This window comes from Periophthalmus magnuspinnatus, chromosome 7 (genome assembly GCF_009829125.3).
Source record: "Periophthalmus magnuspinnatus isolate fPerMag1 chromosome 7, fPerMag1.2.pri, whole genome shotgun sequence".
Lineage (NCBI taxonomy): Eukaryota > Metazoa > Chordata > Actinopteri > Gobiiformes > Gobiidae > Periophthalmus > Periophthalmus magnuspinnatus.
In genome coordinates this window covers 23,585,802-23,606,895 of record NC_047132.1, presented here as the reverse complement: position 1 = coordinate 23,606,895, position 21,094 = coordinate 23,585,802, and the positions used below count along the sequence as shown (strand labels likewise).

Sequence of the window (21,094 nt, the reverse complement as noted above, 5' to 3'; positions counted from 1 at the left end):
CCCACGGAGACCTTCACAATAACAATTCCTGGCATTTCCTGGCACAAGGCATTTTAAAATAATAATAATAATAATAATAATAATAATAATAATAATAATAATAATAATAATAATAATAATAACAATAATAATAATAATAATAATAATAATAATAACAATAACAATAACAACAACAATAATAATAATAATAATAATAATAATAATAATAATAATAATAATAATAATAATAATAATAATAATAATAATAACTATTATTATTATTACTATGCATTAAAACATTTGTAATTTAATAATCATGCATATTAACAATAACATTTCCATGGAGACAAGCAGATGTCAAACTCAACACCAGAAAAGTTACATAGTGCACCTTTAAGAACTATAATTTTAAATGTACCATATGATCTTAGTTAGGATTAGTAAGTCTTAAGTCTTTATTGAATTTCTATTGAAAAATACAACATCCTCAATTTGTTTTGTTTTTTTTAAACACCACAATAGTTTGATACTTTATTCCTTGTACATACCAACATATCCTGGAAGGCATTTTTAAAGCAGGAACACAATTATAATTCATACACAATGTACATATATAGCACCATAGTTGACAGTACAGTATTATTAAAGTGTCCACACGGATCTGGTGTGCTTGTCAGTAGAAACCCGTAGCAGCGTATTAGTCTTTTTTGCGCATCAACATTACACAATTCTTTTACATTTGCCACTTAATCATGATAACACAATGCAGTCACCTCATATAAGTTAAAAAAATGAAAACGTATGAAAACATAACATTTGTCCAAGCAGAAAATGCCCCATATAAAAACATCACTATGCACAATATAGGCACATTATATTGTGTTCTGGATCTTTCCACTTGGCTGGTCAGAATTCCCCACACATCTGGAGGCACTAGGAGACTGGGGCAGGAAGCATATGCATATCTTTCAATACTTCAGTTAATCTGCATCTGTGCTGGTTTTGAAATGACAATACAGGAAGTCTTTTTAAGTCTTTTTCTGTAGCACTGATGATCATGCTACTGGTCACCTTTTCGGCTCGCAGCAGCTTCCTTAGCGATACACTCTTTGACCTCATCTTTGAGTTCGGCCAGTTGTGCTGAATGTACTGTAAGAGTACCATTCACTTTGGCAAGATACGTATCCGAATGCCGCTCTAGTTCTTCACGGATCTGCTCCAAATGCTCCGTTAGCTCTCCCAAACCGCTACACTGGCCCTCTACCTGGCTTACCCTACTGTCCACATCCTTGACCTCCTTCTTCACCTCCAGTGCAGTGCTTTTGCAGCCCTGAAGCTCACCCGATAGGCGTCTTTTGAGTGCTACCAGCTCCCCTTTAAGGTGTGCTAATCTCCTCTCCCCAGCACCCAGGAGAGAAGCTTGGTGACCCACTACTTTGGTTATTCCTTGAACCTGGTTAACTATCTGGTTCTCCCTCTGCTCCCAGGTAGCATTGGCATGTCCAACCTCACTTGCAATAAATCTTATGGAGTCTTTCAGCCCTCTGAGAGTCTTGTTTACTGAATGAATGTTGACTTTAAGTAGCGTGATCTCGCCACTAACTGATCCTTCCAGCTCTTCTTGGGCAATCTTGAAAAGCAAGTTCTGTAATGTGTTATTTAGCAGATCAAGTTGGTTGGATTGATTGTCTAATCTACCATTCATCTTTTTCTCCACATCCTCACAGTCTTCTACCCCTTTGCCATTGATGCCCCCTGCTGGCGAGGTAGAAGGAACGCAAGATGAGGTGCACAGGAGCTCCAAGTCGATGAGCTGTTTTTGGATGCCACCGATTTCACCCTCAAATCGCCTTTTAACAGATTCTATCTCCAGAGCGGGGATCACCTGACCCTCCAGTAGAGCAGGTGAGGTGGCATTGCTCAGCTCTCCCACAGCCACAAACACTTTCTCCTCCAGCATCTTCAGCTTGTCCTCCAGCATGGTTTTGAAGCCGTCCAGCCCAGAGGGGAGCCCGGACACAGCGGTGATGGTGGCGCCATCTGTGGTGGAGTTGAGCCGGTTCTCGATGTCCAGGAAGCGGGTTTCGATCAGGGTCTCCACCTCGATGTTCTGATCTGCCAGTGCCGTTTGCATCTGCCTCTGCGACTCCGTCAGGCCCTTCACCGAGTCCTCCAGCAAGAGCATGCGCTGGGAGAGGCTGTTCACCTGATGCAAAAACAAATGCTTTTTATTTATTTATTTATTTGTTTATTGATTTATTCATTCATTTATTTTTATTTTATTTTTATTTTTTTTAAGTTTCTTTGCACAAACAAATAATGCATAAATGTATTCTCGGTCTGAAAAAAAACCATTGCCCTCATATAAAAAATAAATAAATATTCTCCCAATAATTAGTGCTAGTGATGAAACTATATTCTGTTGGAAAATAAATTATAATAAGTAAATAATTTAATATAAGGACAAGTTCAACTGCAAAAACAGATATCTCCATTTTGAAAAATTGTCATCTTCTTCAGTGAAAATAATGCTGAGTGGATTTTATCAGGGACAGGTAGATTCATCCATTATAATAACAAATTGGACTAAAGGGACTAATTCTGTCTGCAATTGTTTTCAAAATTCAGTTTCCATAATAATGCCAAGCTGAAGCCCATGAATGTATTTTGTGCCTAAACATTTCCCAAAACAATCTACACCAGATTAGCTGCATAAACCCATACCTGTCCGCAGCAGCTCTCAGTGAGGGTGAGTCCTTGGATCTGAGCCTGCAGAGTCCCCAGCTCCTTCCTCAGTCCTGTCTCCCTCCCATCCAGAGACTGTTGCATCTTCTCCTGTCCGTTCATGTGGTCGCGGTGACACTGCTGCTGCACTTCGCTGATCATCTTGTCACAGTGGGACTCCAGACCGATCAGACGCTGCTCAAAGCCATCCAGGATCTCAGAGCGCACCCCAGCCAGCTTCTGATTAACGATTTCCTCCACGTTCAGGTTAGAGCCAGCGATGGGTCGTCCTCTGGGGGTTTCTAGTAACTTCTTCAACTGACCATCATGACCAAGGACCATGCCCTAGAGACAGGAGTGCAGTGGTCTTACAGGTCAAATATGGCTTGAAATAAGATAAGACATTAAGTTTACTTTCATCCCAATAAAAAGGAAATTTTTAGTTAAATGCATACGTGTTAGTCTAATATAACTCATTTCACAAACACAAAAAAAAATTGCACTACCTGTTTGTTTTCATTATGATTACATGCTTTCCCTAGAATATTCCACAGTATGGCATTAAACGTACCTCCCTTGCATTTATTTTATCAAGGTGTTATGTTGTTAAAAATGCCTTTAAAAATATGCCTTCGTTTTGAGAGTGCATGAGGTTGCCTCTCTACAGATCTGACCTGTACATTGCCTGGTGACGTCACCTGTGTGTCTCCATGGAGATAGATAAGTTTACTATTATACTATTGAACACTCCAGGTAAAGCAATAGCATCTCTATGGCAACCCTCCACCAATTACATAGTGCATCTAAGTATTTGTGGTTACTCTAGATATATGTACTTCTTTGTTTTTGGATAGATTATTGGATGAATACTTCTAAAATAATGTGTGAACAGGGACATGGTTGATCACGTTTACCTGGATCTCCTCTATGATGTGTGTCTTGGCCCTCAGCTCATCCCTCACTTCTGTTACTCTTCCTGCCAGGTCCCCAAATCCGTTGAAGCTCTCCTGGCCCTCTAAGCCGTCTGGACGTCCGTCTGGGATCACTCCGAAGCCCACGCTGGAGTCAGGGGTTCGGGGCGTGTTTGGGAGCAGAGACACCAGGATCTTGTTGGTGTCTTCTCTCAGTGAAGTCCTCAGCCGCTCCTCCAGTCCGACCACCACACCGTTCAATGTGTCCAAACTATGGGAAAGACGCCTCAAATCTGCCTCCATGCGGTCCAAGCGCTCACCAGTCACTCCAGATCCCCCAAAGGTATGTCCTGTTTGAAGACACATTGAGGAATCGTGTTGCAAAGTGTAGCCAAATATTTGAGGTGGGCAATATAACATCTGCAAGATAATTGGGGCTTCAAATAAACAATCATTCTAGAAGTGGACTAGAGAGCTTTTTTTTTTTTTTCTTTTTGATTAGACTTTGGCTGATGAGGATTATCGTAAATACATTTTTTAATCAGAACAAGTTGGAAATATGCTTCTACTTCTACTTCTAGACTTCTCGTCAGAGAATAATTACAGAAAGTGTAGTCGATTAGGTTCAGTTATTCCATTTAACCATTGCAGCCTTAATAACGATACCTACATTTTGAAGATACGCAAAATTATAACGTCAAACACACTATATTAATTATAACAACATTATTGTCAAAATAAGCTAATTGAGTTCATAAAAAAAAAAGAATAATTCTTTATTACTTTCAAGGCACTCAAAGTACGTTACATCCTTTAAAAAGCAGCTTGTTATTCAGACAAGTTAATTTACTACTCTTTGTCTTATTTTATCTGTTGAACATTTATTGTTGTTGTTTATCTATTTTTATCTATTTTTATTTGCACTCTGTAAAGCACTTTGTGATTTTATCTGTGAAAGGCGCTATATAAATAAAGTTTACTTACTTACTTACATCAAGGAACAACTCATCCATTCACACACACATTCACACACACATTCACACACCAATGTACACAGACAATTGGGGCAAGGTGGGTTAAGTGTCTTGCCCAAGGACACAATCACAGCATACATCTGTGGGAGCTGGAATCGCACCACCAATCAGTGGATCTGACCGCTCAACCAATGATGTTTGTGTCAAGAGCGAGATTCAAACTGCCGACCTTCAGAGCAGTAGACAAACACTCAACACTCATGGGCTACTGTCTCCCATATAAATGTGACCACACATTTGCAACGCTATCCTCCATAGATTTTTCTTTGCTTATGTTTCATTTTACTGTCTAAGTCCAATTCAATTTGTGTGTTTTTTGAACCACAATAGGATCATTCATTTTTGTCAACTTCTTAACTCAGACCTTACCGGTGCCAGTCGGCAGTTGTCCTGACGGTATGGGCCTTGAATCGGGCACACCTGGGAGGGGTCTGCCTGGTTCGATTTGTCCCTCTCCAGGTTTGTGGTCAACTGGGGGGCGGGGGCCGTGGGGGAAGCCTTTTACCCTGGGACGATGGGGCAGAGATGCACCTTTGTATGGAGGCATAATCACCCCAGGCTCAGACGTTGGCCCCTCTACACAGCTCTCCCCAGAGTATCCAGGACAGCACCTCCACTCCAGCTCAGTCACTGTTTTATAGCCCACTTTGTACTTTGGCTTGTATATTGTCCTGTACCTGAATCAGAAAAGAAATACAAAAACGCACAATTAGTTCTTAATGATCTGTTTACAAAAAAATCCAAATTTGGCAGAAATAGGGACTTGATGGAGAGTAAACAAAGCAGTTGAGTTTTTCAAGGTTGTGTATAGAATTAGAATGATAGTGAAAGGGAAAATGGGATTAGTGAAGCAGAAATAAAAGGATGAAGTTGTTGGCAATGGGACTGACCAGATTAGAGGGAGATTAGGAGATTAAGGTGAAGTGTAATGTAAATGATGTGCTATCAGAGGATTGGATTTGTGTCAGTGGCAAACTTCACTTTTCCATGTTTGATCCAAATTGATTCTGATTGTGTGCCAAACTCCTCCTGAGCCTTCTGTAGAATCTGTTGTGCCATTTTCTATTGGGAAAATGTTTTACTAATATTGTTCATATATTGTCAATTATTTTTGATTAAATTAATTCATTGAACATTAGACTGAATTATTGACCTCTCAACATTCTCAGTCATTAATGTGGCCACTAGAGGGCAGCATTTAAAAGCAGGATGGTTCTTGCTCTCACTGACTCACCCCTTTAATCTAAAATCATCAGTCATTTAAACACTTACATAACAACGGGACACTTCTGGCCCCAGATGCACTTGGTGGTGTACTCGGCCTTCACAAACGGGATGGCCCCATCCTGCATGATACATGTGATGTTCTTCTGGACCACATAGGCACAGTGGTTTCTGTGGGGAGATAAGATACTTTATTATCATCATAGAAAATACATACTGCCATTCAGATGCTACCTTCTTACAAAACAGTTATCACATTTAGAGAAAGTTATTCATCTTTCACTTATTTGTCTGTTCATCTGCATCCCAGGTTTCAATGTTACATTTATATGGCCATTGGGTGCCTGATGTCATTCAGTCACTCTTTGTGGCTTTGGTCGCAGCACAATTAAATATACTTAGATCAGTGAATTCAGATTTATGTTTACATAGACAAATTGAAAGTCATCTATTCCTGGTTCAGTTATTCTGATCAATAATAGTGCATTAGATTTATATAGCACTTATTGATTATTCAAAGCCGACCACCAACAATGCTCACACACAACATTCATACTAGACAATGTGTGTGAAGTGCCTTGTCTAAGAACATAACAGCAGTTTCCACTAGAGCCACTGTTCCCTCACAGTGGCACCTGGTATTCTCAATCTCCCTTCCAAGGACTAACCAGGACCGGTCTTGCTTAGCTTACGAGATCTGGAGACATCAGTCATTGGCAAGTCAGTTGAAAGCTTATAAGGAATTTGCTTTCTGCACCACAATAAACCACTTTATTACAGAACTGTGAGCAATAAATGTAATCCAAATAACTTGATACAATAATGCCGTCAGTTGAGGGTAAAAGTGGAAATAGGAGTGTTTTTAATGTGCACATATCCCACCACTTATTCATCTTTAGCTGTCATAAGGTTATGGGAAGTTTTAGGCATGTTAAATTCCATTGGATAACAGCACGGGGTCTATTGTTTTAAAGCCATTATCAGTACTGTATCTGTGGCGTGTCTCTAGGTTAAGGAGAATGAGATTTGAAATACTCATGGCTGTTTTCAATTGTGGAAGTGTTTATTCGTGTAATATGAGTCCCACACATAATAACTTCACTGTATCCACTTAGAGCAGTTGTTGCATCATTTTAATGTCCTGACTGTCTTCTTCTATTGCTCTCCATTCATTGCCAGTGCAACAACAGCAACTGCCTCATGTCCCCTTGGCCTCTCTCTCTGCTGCACAGGAAACGATGATCTGCACTCCCCAGCCTCACGTGAAGTCTCTCCCATCCTGAGGGGAGCGTTTAGAAGCATATGCACCACTTAGCTTTGCTCCACAGCTGTTTCTGGACAAATACAAGGGCTCTGATTGGCAGGGAGAGGGAGCGAGAGGGGCGAGTGGGGGCTGCATGCCAAGTGAACAAATTCAGTGGGCTTATGCAGACAGTATGGCATGTTCAAATGTGTGAGAAAGCATTGCATGACTGCTTTCTGCAAACCTCATCTGTAGAGAATGGATGTGGTGATTAAGGTTGCCCCCTAGTGTGTGGAGTTAGAACTTCTTCCGACATCATGTGCACATTGATTTGGAATTGATTTGCAACCATTTGTGTTTATTTGGGTTTGGACATGGAACAATAAGATTTTGGTTTATAAAGTTTCAGTTTCTGGACTGCTACAAAGCAACACTTAATTACCTACTGACAGTTTGAGCTACGTGTCTAACAGAGTAGCATTGGCATCAGCATTCACAAACATTTCAGTTGGCAACTCATGAGTCAATTTTTTGATGATTTGATCTGATAAAGATTCCCAGACCTCATCAGTAATATGATGAAAGTGCCTTCCATGTATACAATCCTATATTTAGATATGAAAATTATGCTTTAGATGATTCCCTCTTCACTCTTCATGATAGGCTTATTGGACCTGTTGCCGCAGCTGCCTCGGAGTTCATCCAACCACCACAATCACTCATTCTCTCAACACATTCATACATAAGCACACTACGGCAAATGCACTCTATGCACTGGTGTGAAGGACTGAACCGCAAACCTTAAGCAAAGTGGCATATACTGCTAGTTTATAGAGTACACACGACACCATGACTGGCTCCTCATGTGTGAAGTTGGTATCCTTGCCTCCAAAAATCCATCCAACCTATGTTCTTTGCAGCCAGTATCATAGTAATTCAGATGCATAACATTTGGATCTCATCAGAAAAACTCAATACAGTGGTACAAACTCTGAAAGCACAGCACTACTGCCTTGTACACATCACAGCTGTGTTGACAGGGAGCAGTGTGTCGGTCTGTGTGCCCACTCAGAGGACATATGTTAATGGAGGGGGAGCAAAGGGGAGCAAGGGGGAGAAGGAGGGAGTGGGTCTCAGTGACAGAGCTTCTTTCATCCAAGTCTGACAGCCTGCTGCCCAGTCTGAGCTCTGAGAAGAAATGTGGATGTGAGTGCAACTGATGTGGTGTGAGGCGATGCCTTTGGGTGCATAAAGCTCTTACCAACTTGTCAAACGGGCACAGGATTTGAAGCAAAGGACAGCATTTGTGTTATAATCCATGTTGGTCAGTCTATGGTCAACTGTGTCTGCATCTCCATTGGCAGATAATACTTACATATACAGTTGATTAACGCCCAAAGGCAGGGTTACAATAGTGTTGCAGATCTGGGACTAAGCAAAACACTTCACCTATCTTTCCTACCCCATGGCAGCTGTGGTTACAGTGGTAGCTTATCATCAGTAAAGAGCTTTGGGTGTCTACAAAGGTGCTATATAAAATTCTGGAAAGATTATTATTAAATCTTTTGTTTCACAGAGCACTGACATAAGTAATGTGTATTATATTAGCACAATCCACATGGACTCATTCCTCAATAGTGAATAACTTATGTGTCAAATGTACCTATCTTGATTGCAAGGTGCTTCACAGTACTGCAAAGGAGTATCAAATAATCAGAATAATATGTTTACACTTTTAGGTAATTACTTAGAGCAAAAATCTAAACATAGTATAGACAGCCAATCAGCAAAAAGCCTTTATCACACAAGCTTTCAAAACCTAACTCACTAAAATAGTAATTATCATGGTTTGCATCATTGTGTTAAGTTGTTACTACAGACTCTTTATGCCTCATTATGATGCAGGCCAGTAGACAGACCAAATTACATGAGCTTTGTCAAGTGTAGCATGTCAAAAAGCTCTGGTTCACATTGGCTTACGATGCTCCAATCATTATGAAGTAAACAAAAGCATAGCATTGCACCAGAGTCATAATATTTCACAACACTGCATTCATTTGTTCTGTCAGTACGAAAATATTGATTGAATTTCAGCATCTTTGTCATGCGCTGTTACGTCAACAACTCCACCTGCTGGCTTTGTGCTTTACAATCCCACAGAGACATCAGCATGACGATCACTCCCTGTGCTCTCATACACTCCTCAATACTAGTGAAAGCATCAAGGTTTAACGCCAAAGCAATTCTCAATTTTCAGACTTGTAAAACCTCATTTGAACACATGGGTGGTATGGCTGACACACAGGATTACATCATGCTTATGTGGAATTATGGAATGTTGTCCCTGTATGTTATTGCAGCTTTTAGGGAGATGACAACTAAAGAAATTCCAAAACTGCTGTCAAGTTATTGGATTTTGTATTTTACCTTTCTCAAGAAATATCTCAGAAACCGATGGCCCACCAGCACATCCCATAAATCAGTGGTTCGCAACTGGTGGGTCAGGATTCAAAAGCGAGTCCAATTATAGACGACTGCAGTCAAAAATTGCTTTGACAGTGTTTATGAATCAACTAAACTCTGAGAAGAAATATTGTTTACTACTGTTTTGAAATTATCCTATTCTATAAAAGTCATCTGCAAAAGGTTTACAGTCTAAATTATTTTAAAAGGGTAACACAGACGCATAAAAATATGTCATACTACAAGCCTAAATCACTAAATTATGGTCATTTAACATATTATTTAAAGTATTCTATGATCTTGACCATAATAATAATTACCATTCATACAATTAAGTAGTCAATATTTCCTTGTGTTTATACAGTTTCATTGGAGGACCCTTATTTGACCCTCAGACCCAAACACACACATGCTGTAGCTGCTCCAAGAATCCAGATGTACAAAGAAAACACAGTCCAGATCCTGGCCCTGCGTTCACATATCTGTCCATGTCATTTGTGTCTGGGACTGACATTTTATCCCTGCTTTTCCCACTAAAGTCTCGGAGGCTGGCCTTGAGAGAATGGGATCGAAGATTAACGAAGATCCTTTCTCCACTGCGCCAGTGAATGCACCAGCAGCAGGTCATCTCCTCTGTTGTGTATAAACAAACCTCTGCTGCCCAACAAGCTAAGAGTGGACTAGAGATAGTGGGAGCAAACCTGAGCCATTCACTTTGATAATGAAGGACAAGAATAGTGCAGCACCATAGGAGAAACAACACACCCGTTGTAATTCCAAGTAATCGTGTCAGGGTTAGCCAAGCAGGTGTGTGGTTGTTCAGATCAGTAGTCTCTTAGTTATAGCTTATAGTTTTATAGTGGGATTGTGGGAATGGGATAGTTAGAATCATCACCATAAATTAAAGGTTGATTTAGTAACTTTTCCAATGAAGCGTCTGCCACCTGCTAGTGTCAGTGTAGATGGTATTGCTTTGTATGGAATGTTCCACAGTATAGCATCATCCTCCATGGAAACAACCAGGTGCAGGTCTAAAACTATAATGCTTTGGATTTTGGGTCAATGGCTATTCCAAGATGTCGTAATGGCAAGCTCTCTTTCAGCCTAAAACAAAATAAAATAAAGCATTAGTTACTTTGTTAGCATGCCAATTTGAGAGATTATCCAAGGTGACCCATGGGATATCATTAGCAGAATACAGTACAAGGCACTAGATGGAAATAGAGCAGGTGAAATATTACCGAGAAGTAGCAGCACTAAAGGCATGATGAGACTTTAACTTTGCCCACGGGATAGAAAACAGCTTCTGCTAAGACATGACCCTGAAATAGAAGAGCAGAGAAGGTCACTAAAAAGGGAAGTTAGTGACCCACTTAACCCATGTAAAACTTTAGCTTCACTGCTAATTTATGACCGTTTAAGTGCTGCGACCTTACAGCTTTCGCTGTAATGGTCAAGTCAAATTAGCCAAAACAACAAGCAAGTACAAAGGAACTCCCCACAATCAACCGAGAAATCTACTTACACCCTGATTAGTCCACCCAAGCTCTAGTGATTAGACTAGTCCAGTACCTCACCTGACCTCATTGTCATATTCCCAAAGTTATTCTCTAAATTTATTCCACATTTTCAGATTAATAAATGCAATTTGGCTTTAATAAGTGTGTGAAAGACAAATTCTGTAGGATTACTTCATTCATTCAATTATGAGTATTAAGTTTGTGAATCTTTTGAGTGAAAAAGAAGCACTCAAGGACTTGCTCCTGCCTCCTATTAGTATCTGAGTTATTGTCTCAGTGGGTGGGGGAATGAGCATATCATTTGCCTCTTTAAAGTTCTGACCTTTACCTTTCATAAGTTTTAAACTTGGCACTTAATAATGCATAAGCATATGTCTCATTTCTGTCAGACAACACAAAATAATGTATGTTTTAGAAATACCCCAAAGCTTTAGTTGACATGAGATTTGACCATATAAAATACCAGTAGGACTGCAAGCAGTTTGTATGAAGCAAAAAACAATGGCTGATGCTGTCAAAATGTTACATTTATCACTGACATGATCAGAACAAGTTTGCTGAAGAAAACACAAGGGAGCTTCATGGATTACATACAATGTGCAAGATTGCTCAAACTCACATGAGTGGAACAAAACATCACCTCATCATATAGACAACATCATTTCTCATTCATTTTTCTCTTTCTATTTATTATTCCTGCTGGTTTTACTCAGATACGGCACTACCATTAGTCAAGGGTATGTGCGGACTCCAGTTGGCCTTCATGACCACCATTGCCCCAAGCCTTAGAACTATTTAATATTTCACAATAAATAGAAAACTCCATATAGCATCTGATTGTTAAATCCCCTAGAAAAACAGCTGGTTCTGCTAATTCTGAAAGTTTTATATACACACTTTCACAGGATAAGATTGGACGATATATATGTCCCCACTTCCACCTTCTCACTCAGTATTGTCTTGTTTTGTCATCACACCATGTCATTTTATTGCAGCTCCAGTCACACTGTAAATATTTCCAGTATAGCCTTACAGTTCCTAAATCCCTTCAAAAGCTCCCAGGGGAAAAGACAGAATTCCCACCTTGGATTCTCATGTGGAGGGTTTCGGCAAATATTATTACTGCTGGACCTCCACCCCGCACCGGGCCCAAAACAACTCACCTTTCATCCCCTGCCTCTTTCTCATAACCTCCTGCTGCAGGCTTCAGCTCTGCACCATCAGCAGCTTCAGGTAAGCTCTGTTTCATTTTTCAAGCAGGCATTTCTACATTTACTTGACCAAAATATGCCATGCCTTGCATTTTAGTTGAACCTGGTCCAAATAAATCTCTAACCATTGCACTAGGAGCCACAAGTTGAAGACTTGGATTTGGCAACATTCTTCTCCTGACTTGTTCTTGTATGCATAAGCAAAACTTTACTTAGGCCTACGTTTAATTTTACTTTTAGTTATTAGATTTTTTTAAAATTAGCCCCAGTCACAGTCACAATATTGTTGTTGTGGCCATGCGGGAACAAGAAGTAGACAAACGCTGATCAAGAAACTGCACTACTGTACCACAAACACCTCCATCTTACTATAGGATGCTGCACCTGATTTTACGCTCTATATAATAGGAAAATACATCTACTTCATTTTAAACAATTTGCAGCAGTCACCCCAACCTTATTTCTTTCCAAATGCTACTGTTTTGTTTTTATGGTAATGCTAACAACAACTAGGATGCTAACAGAGCCCTTTCTGATTCCTGGGCAATAAAACACTTTATTGTATGCATTCAGGACACAGTCATCTCATTTTGACCTCAGCCACTTTACACTTTAAATTGAATTCTTCTGTTTTTTGGGGTAACTTTACAATTCAACAGTTTTCTTCAATTATGTGGCTTATTTTTGACACTTTTGGTTCCTTCACACTGATGACTTTCTCACCTGCAGGCTGCCTGACCCTTTGAACTCAAGCCCATGGGGTAACTTCTGACAGATTTATGACCATCAATGGACCATATACAAAACTATCCATCTTTATAAGGACTTTTATCATGAACAACTCACCTCTTGTGGTTTTTCCATATATATATACTTGCAATGATGCCTATTCTTGACCATGCTACACCCCCCTAGTGCACAGTTTGCTCTTGCAGACACTGATTAGCCTTAAAGGGAGGACAAGCCAGATTTAGGACAGAGGAGATCTTCCATAAATAAGGTCACACGTTACGCTGGCTGTTATTATAGCTCAGGGGCACACAGTTACCCCAACAAATGCTAAGAATTTCGCTAAAAGGCATCAGTGCTAACCTCAGTAAATCAAGCAGAATGTTTGGACATATCAGTCTCCAGTGTTGTTTTGAGATAAAGTGTATTTTCACTGGGAGCATAGTAAGCGGATCAAGACCGGTAGTGAAAAATTACAATGGTAACTTATCCCTAGGCATTTCAACAAGTTTATAATCTACTTTGTATGGGAACAGACTCTTGTTGTTATTATAGCTATAGGGGTTACATTATGAGCTCCTTGCACAGACTTTTAACTGCTGAGGTAGAATAAGGTCAGAAGCAAGTTTTCATTAACTGTTCAATACATCATACTAATAGCAGATTTGCAGTTATTCATGACGCTGTGACTGGCAACCACAGCATTTGCAACACTCCATTTCTATTGTTCATATTGTCCACTTCAGGCTGTAATGGTTGTTTTTCATGGGTGACAAATGATCCACTTAAAACACTTATATATCTCATTGACAATGTTGACCCCCACGTCACCTTGCCATCATTAATTTTCCAAATTAAAAACAAAACTATTGACCTCACAATACGCTTGTAACCCCATAGAGTAGTATTACATTGGAAGGTCATGCATCAAATTCATCTTTTCCCAGATTTCAAAGCCTAAACATCCCAGAAATCAGCAGAGATGGTTTACTACTAAGGCCGTGTGACCCCATAGCAGGACACTGGCTTCATTCTTGTCCTCTGTTGGACATGTCACACAAAGTTACAACAACGAAATTCGACCTTTGACTTCTCCTAACTCTGTGACCCTTACCCCCTGATCTCCATCTCATACATCACAGGAAAGGCCTTGCATATAGACCTAATCTTATCAGACAAGACATGCGGCATAATCAAGTTATACTAAGGCGATTTGGCAAAATGGTGACGCTGTAGCCTAGCCCTGCGCTTTATGGAAGACTGTGGGAATCAACAGTGACAACCCTGAATGCGTCTGATACTTCGCTCTGAGATTTCAGCAGTAATGACAGGAATTTGTGAGAGCAATTATGGATTCAGTGAACAGCTGTTAGCTCTTTGCACTTGACAACACCAGTGACATCACAATAATAATTTAATGACATGAAGAGAATTCATTTGAATGACTCTTTTAGCAAAACATAAAAGCCTGTGTTTTACTAGTGGGTAAGCCTCTTGGTTGGATAATCAAATTTTAAATTGATGAAATATCAACTTTCCATTTTATTAACAATAAAATGGAAAGTTGATATTTCATCAATTTAAAATTTGACCTGCAGAAAATTTAACTAGCTTGAGTTTGTATTATTTGGTTTATTATTTGATCCTCTGATTGGTTGGCGATTCAAATCCCATTCTCGACATAAACATCGTTGGTTGAGCAGTCAGATCCACTGACCTACAGGTTGGCCAGCTCACACAGATGAATGTTCCCGTTGTGTCCTTGAGCAAGACACTTACCTACCTTGCCCCCAGTAGCTGTGCACACTGATGTATGAATGTGTGGGTGTGAATGGGTGAGTGGTTCCTTGATATAAAGCACTTTGAGTGCCTCGAGGGTGGAAAAGCGCTATATAAAAATGTGACCATTTACCATTTGATTCAGTATTGTTATATCTTTGTCAAAATTAATTATTTTTAAAGGGATTCAGCTTCATCGCCTTTCTCACTGCAAGACAGGACCATTGTATCTTAAAGCCGTACACGTTGAATTAAAATAGTTTTGTCGACAGATGAAACTTATTTAAATATAAATGTACATCATTTTAAGAAGTACAGTGAAACAGTGAATTTATCTTGTCCTTTGAGTTGAAGAGAATATCCCATGACAACAAGGCCATGGAAGACATTACAATTTTAGTGTTCTTGTGCACTTGGGGAACATATATTTTCTGGGGAGCAGTCAGTGGTCGAATTTAACGACTGCTATGACTGCTAAATCAAATGACTTGCTCTGCTTCCAAAACACAGACAATCATTCATGGTGAAGAACAAAAGACCTGCCAACAGCTGAGAATGCTTCAGAAAATGTCATTGAAAAATCATGTTTGGTGCACGTGAGACTTGAGCTGCTCAGATTTTACAAGCAAAACTCTTACCAGGAACAAATAAACATGTAGACACCACTGGGAGCACACACTTAGACTGTGGGGTGTATGTTATTTTTAAGCCCCTCTTTCCACTGACCACTGCAGACCACAACAACTGAGCTCATATAACTGTGCTGAGGTGGTCTGACACTGACAAACAGGTCCCAGGGGTGCCATGTGTCCAGCCAGGGTCACAAGGGCCTGTGTACAGACTAGACTTGGACTTGCAGAAATAACTTGCAATCAAAACTTGACAGTGAAAAATTGACACAACAGGAAAAAAAAGTACATATCCACCAAGGTACAGCACTGCATATTGCAAAGGTGCCTTACCGTGCCTTACCCTGAAATCAAAGCTTTTTTAACACTTAAATTAGCCTTAATAAAGACTTAATTCATAACCCTAACTCCTAACCCTTTAATTAAGTTCTTACAAAGCTTGAATCATTCCTAATCATTTCATTATAATTAAGTCACTGATCATGATTTACTATCCAGTTTTGTAGTTCAGGGGTAAATTCTCTCTCCACACGCGCACACACACACACATATACATACATACATACATATATATATATACTACCCTTCACATACTTTGCACTGCACAGTAGTATGGCTCTTTCATCTGTCAATATCGGGATCGTGCCAGCATCATCAGCAGCATCTGTCACAGCCACTCTGTGTAATATAGCTGTCATAATTTGGTATGTGGCGTTGTAAATAAAGAATATGGAGCTAGTGTCAGAGGGTAGATTTTCAGACCAGATGGTAAACCTATTCCTCTGATGATGGCGAGGTTTTGCACGTGAACGTACAGTAGAGGGTGGGAATTATGATGACTCAATCTTAAAGTAGAGGTGGTCCCAGGCAGGAAAAATAAAAGAATTCCCTATCCTAATAACTAAAGTGATGATGATGTTAAAGACCTTACCATTCAAGAGACTTAGGGGAGTAATATGAACCCACTGAGGCAGACAGCATTTATACAGTTAATTGAATTTACATTTATCTCAACTTACTATAATTGGTCAAAATTAGCATGACTAATTTTAGTATAAAGCAGGTTCCATACTGTACTAAACCAACATCTGACAAGGTTGAAACAAAGATCTACCTAGAACTAAACCAGGTCTTAAGGCCATCAACAGAACTATAAGATTTAATACAACTTATAAAATCAATTAGCAGGTTTCACTTAAGTATTTTAACAAGCTCCAAGCCAGGCTTAATCTAAACCAAGATCAGTAAACAAATTCTTAACCTGGATCAAAACATGTCTTTAAGTCCCCATAATGTAAACAAGAATGGGTACAATAATCGATAAATATCCTATGCAGGCGTCCCACAGTTTGGGAAACACTATTGTAGGAGATGTATTGAAGCAGCAGGTAGCCGAGGCAGCTGTCCAAATGGATAACAGCTCTTGAGGTAAGCCAAGCAAAAGAGACAAGAGAGCAAAAACCTTCGGGTCAAACCTGACGAACAAGGTAAGAATGCTCAGAATGTTTAGATGATTAACAAAGAATATTGTAGGTGGAAAAAGTCTGTTTTGTTTTGTATTTTATGGCTTTGAAATTGCAAGCATAGTTTGATTTCTCAACCCTGACATGAGTTTCTTGTGGGAGTTAACCATTCTTGTAACATTTTATGCAGCACTCTCAATTTGAACAACTGTGTAACTGTGTTGGTATTGATTTGTGATACTAATGCTACAACCCTCTGCACTCCAGCACAACTCAAGTCAGACTGAGACAGGACAACAATTATGTGATCATCTTTAAATGTACCACTGGAATTTCCACATAATGTCTTTGTTTCCCTCATATGAGGTGTGATGGTTGCTGTATAATGTTGAGCCTTGGGCCACAGATGGTTTGAGGTGTGAACCATTGGAAAGGAGGCTGCAGGGCTCTACATTAAGCAGTACCATACTCATGCATCTCACCTGCTTCTGCTACAATGCACATACACTTTGACCTTACTGTTTGCAAGAGGTGAAAAGACTTTTGGTGCAGGGATTCCCTAACTTCAAAATTGGACTTTGTAGAGCCAAAATTTAAAACCAAATAAGAATGGTAAAGTAGAACTAACATTGGAAGAGGTGGTGACTTAAATCTGAACTAAACCAAGTAAAAAAACAAAGATACTGTACATTCTTTTTGAACAAGGATGAAATCAAGTCAAGACCAAACCTAAGAATTCACCAGAATAGAAACTATCAACAAAACAATCTGGTACCTAACCAAGCATAAACAAGGACTAAATGGGAACTAAAATATTACAACACAACTAAGCCATATCTTAAACAGGTTTCTGCAGAAACAAAAAAACAAAATTTAATTCCCAAGAAGACGTTTGTTTGAACCTGTTACAAAATCACTTACTTGTGTCTTGACATTGGTTTGTTTGGCAAGTGCTGAGGGTTCAGTCCAGCCTTGTACAGGTTGTATCTGCTTCCATAGTAAGGGTTGACATGTCCTCCATAATAAGTCCCTTTACTGTGCACCAAAGTTAGAAGTGCTCCTAAAAGTAACAGCTGTGCAAAACACGACCTGGTCCTCATTTTTTTTGTTTGTTAAAGCGTAGATAAATCCGAGGAAAAGCTGAGCTAAGTTGCAGAAGTTGTACTGTATGTTGTTTTCTTCATAGGCCCCAGATGGAGATAGGGAGCCCAAACAGTCGATGCATAAGCAGCATCTCCTCCAGCTCAGCACCCGATTGGGATGTACCAACGTGAATAGCCCATAGGCAGAGGAGAGGAGGAGAAGAGGGCAGAGGTGTGCAGGAGGTGGGGGTGAAGGGTCCAGTCCGAAGTGTGTCTAAACTGGGAGCTGCATGCATGCACGGGACGGGGGCAGAGTAGACTCCCGGAGTGCTCTGAGAGAGTGAGAGCAGCGTGGAGCAGCAGTCAGCCTAAAGGGGCAGGCTAACAGCATTTGCATAGCCCACCCCAAGCTCCAGCCCTCCACGTGCAGGGACAAGGGGGAGGCTACTGCACTAGTCCCAGATAGTAACCCCCAAAATATGTGCAAACACGGACGTTGAGGAGGTTTTTAGGGATCATAATCTGAGTTTGTACAGTTGGGTAACACTTTGAATTGTGTAGTTTAAACTATATTATCCACAAGTGTGATTTATGAATTATTAGACTTGTAATTTCTGTGTTTTCGCTTAGAAAATAAATATGTGGGTGTTTATGACATTGTGGGGACCATGATCTGTATACACTCAATTTATGGGGACCTGCCTCCTTTATGGGGACATATGACCTTTATTAGTAGATCAATAGAATGATTTAAAGTTCAAATATGGGTTATGGTTAGACTTTGGGTTAGGAAAGTGCAGTTAAGGTTAAGATCAGATTCCAGAACATTAATGTAAGTCCATGTAATGTCCCCAAAAAGCATGGAAACCCATTTGGGTGTAATAATAAGATTATTATTTTGAGACTGTACACACTAAATCTCTTGTTTATTTAATCTCACAATTAAATTAGAGATTGAGTCAACTGTTTCTATCTTGCAATCAAAGATCATAGATACCACAGAGAATACTGTGTCAACCAGTGTTCATTTTTGAAATTCATATTTATTTAAGAGGATTTAGTCCTTCATCCATGTGTGTATAAGCCATGCAAATCTTGTCTGTATGGCTTGAATTTCAGTATATGTTAGCAGTTAAGTTTTTGCTTTTAATGAAATATTTTTTATTCATTTCATGATTTTTCCCATAACCAAATTTACAGCAGGTCTGACGGCATGGTTCACTCATGGGTTAAAGCATTGAAAAAGACTGCTGGTGTCTCCTTACCCTCAAGTGGGCTCATTACCATAGTCTTTCATCACTAAAAGTCTTCTGTACACAGGCAACTGAACACTGACTGTACTGGACACAGCCGTATTAAGTCAGGGGGGAGAGATAAGGACTAAAAGAAAGTTATTTTATTACATTCTATGGTAAGTGTCTTGCACACTTGATACCAGTGTCCTGCAGTGTCTGTGCTACATCATGACATAACACTTTTATTAAATATTTCATGAACAATCAGTTATTTTATGGGTACACTGTCCTGGGAGAGCAACTTTAGTCTTTTCTTTGAAAAATGTCAGATAACAGCTGTCCACCAGAAAGGCTAAAACACATGTACACATACTTTGATTTTCTCCACTCGTGCAAATTCTGGATTACTTTTTCATTAATAATTCCTAATTGGATTTACGTTTTTACTTTGAAAATTGTCTGGAACAGCATTATTACAATTCTTTGAAACATTTTGCACAGCTGTCCACCAGAAAGACACGTAGTTACTGCTAGCCATCTTCGTCCAAATCTGGATCACTTTCTCAGTCCTCTATCAAACCAAACCGGCCCATTAGGTTGTCAATGTGGAGCATACCATGGACTGAGATAAAAGCAGAATATTCCGAGCTTTTGTTGAAGTCTGATGGCTGGCACATTGTGGACTGTAGGTCTCATGTGATCTTTACTGTTTTGCTTTCACACTGACCTGAAAATGAGGAGTTTGCAGAAAAGAGTAAACGGTATTCTGTCCTCATGGGGGTGAAAAGGCTGCAGCTCAAACAAAGGGTCAATCCCAGACACCTGCCCCAGACTCCATCTCTGTCTCTTCAAGTCTGTCAGAGTGATGGAGAGATGGGTGGAGCTTTCTGGTAACTTAACCCCAAATGGAAAGTGCGAATGAGCCAGGCAGAACACATTGATACTAGAGCGTCTATAGAAGTAAAAACAACATGGTGGGTCCTTAACCAACACAAATAGTTAAAAGGGTTGTAGTTATACAGTAGCTTTGTTTTTACTTGTAGTGGCAGCAGACTGACAGATTGCTTTTACTTTGTTTAAGCTTTATATCAGTTATACACCAAAATATAAATTCATGTTAATAATTATTGTGTTGTTTTTCCATTCCGTCTGAATATAGTTTTTTTGGGTTAATCATTTAATGCAGTGAACCCTAAGCTTTGAGGGTCTTTCAGGGCAGGGAGGGAGATAATTAGTTGCAGGTGGCTAACAATAACATTTTAATGAATTAATTTTTAAACAGTGACCGAGGTGAAACAGGAGGAGGTCCATTGTGTCCAGACTTTGAGCATCTGAGCACAGATGCCTCGCAGCTGCTACCTAAGCACATGCAGAGCTAAAAATGTATTTGTTTTTTTAGGGAGTGAGATACAAAGACGTTGAGGGCAGTTTTCAATTGTTAGAAATATATAGGATATAACCACTTTCTCACTTGATTCATAAAATACAGCCTCTACCACTTTGATCCTAAAACATGCATTAAACAAGACTGACAACACTGACAATTCAAAATAAATAACATATTGTCTTTACAATAGGCTTTAAGAACCATATTCTCTTAACAATAGGCTTTTAAGGACAGGTCATTTTAAAAGAAATACGGCGAAGGGAAACGTTTCATTCATCAAAATGAGTGAAGGCACAGAGCTTTATGTTTTTAAATAATACACTACAAGAGCGGCCATTTTTGGACAAAGCTGGTCAAATATGGGCACTTTACTGGGGTCAGGGAGATCTTCCTGTGATGGAAACTGCTCTTTTTTTCCACAAAAGCAAGAGGAGGATATGAACTCATAAAGACGGAGGTGTGGGAAAGGCACGGCATTTCA

General features: G+C 39.6%; 1 protein-coding gene across 1 annotated transcript; it reads right to left on the bottom strand.

The window, feature by feature from the left end:
- Nucleotides 1-470: 470 nt before the first annotated feature.
- Nucleotides 471-18,323, bottom strand: LOC117373894 (EMILIN-3). Its single transcript, XM_033970014.2, has 6 exons — nt 17,831-18,323; nt 5,921-6,043; nt 5,018-5,325; nt 3,618-3,964; nt 2,704-3,048; nt 471-2,185 (listed from the first exon to the last, which is right to left on the bottom strand). The coding sequence occupies exons 1-6, from the start codon at nt 18,007-18,009 to the stop codon at nt 1,040-1,042; spliced, it is 2,448 nt and encodes an 815-aa protein (XP_033825905.1). The 5' UTR covers nt 18,010-18,323; the 3' UTR covers nt 471-1,039.
- Between the last annotated feature and the right edge of the window lie 2,771 nt (nt 18,324-21,094).

Coding starts and splice junctions, on each gene's coding strand:
- LOC117373894 (XM_033970014.2), bottom strand. CDS start 18,009: ATGAGGACCAGGTCGTGTTTTGCACAGCTGTTACTTTTAGGAGCACTT. Junction 5,326..5,920: donor CAGAAGTGTCCCGTTGTTAT/GTAAGTGTTTAA, acceptor TTTCTGATTCAG/GTACAGGACAATATACAAGC. Junction 2,186..2,703: donor CTGAGAGCTGCTGCGGACAG/GTATGGGTTTAT, acceptor TTTTTGCATCAG/GTGAACAGCCTCTCCCAGCG.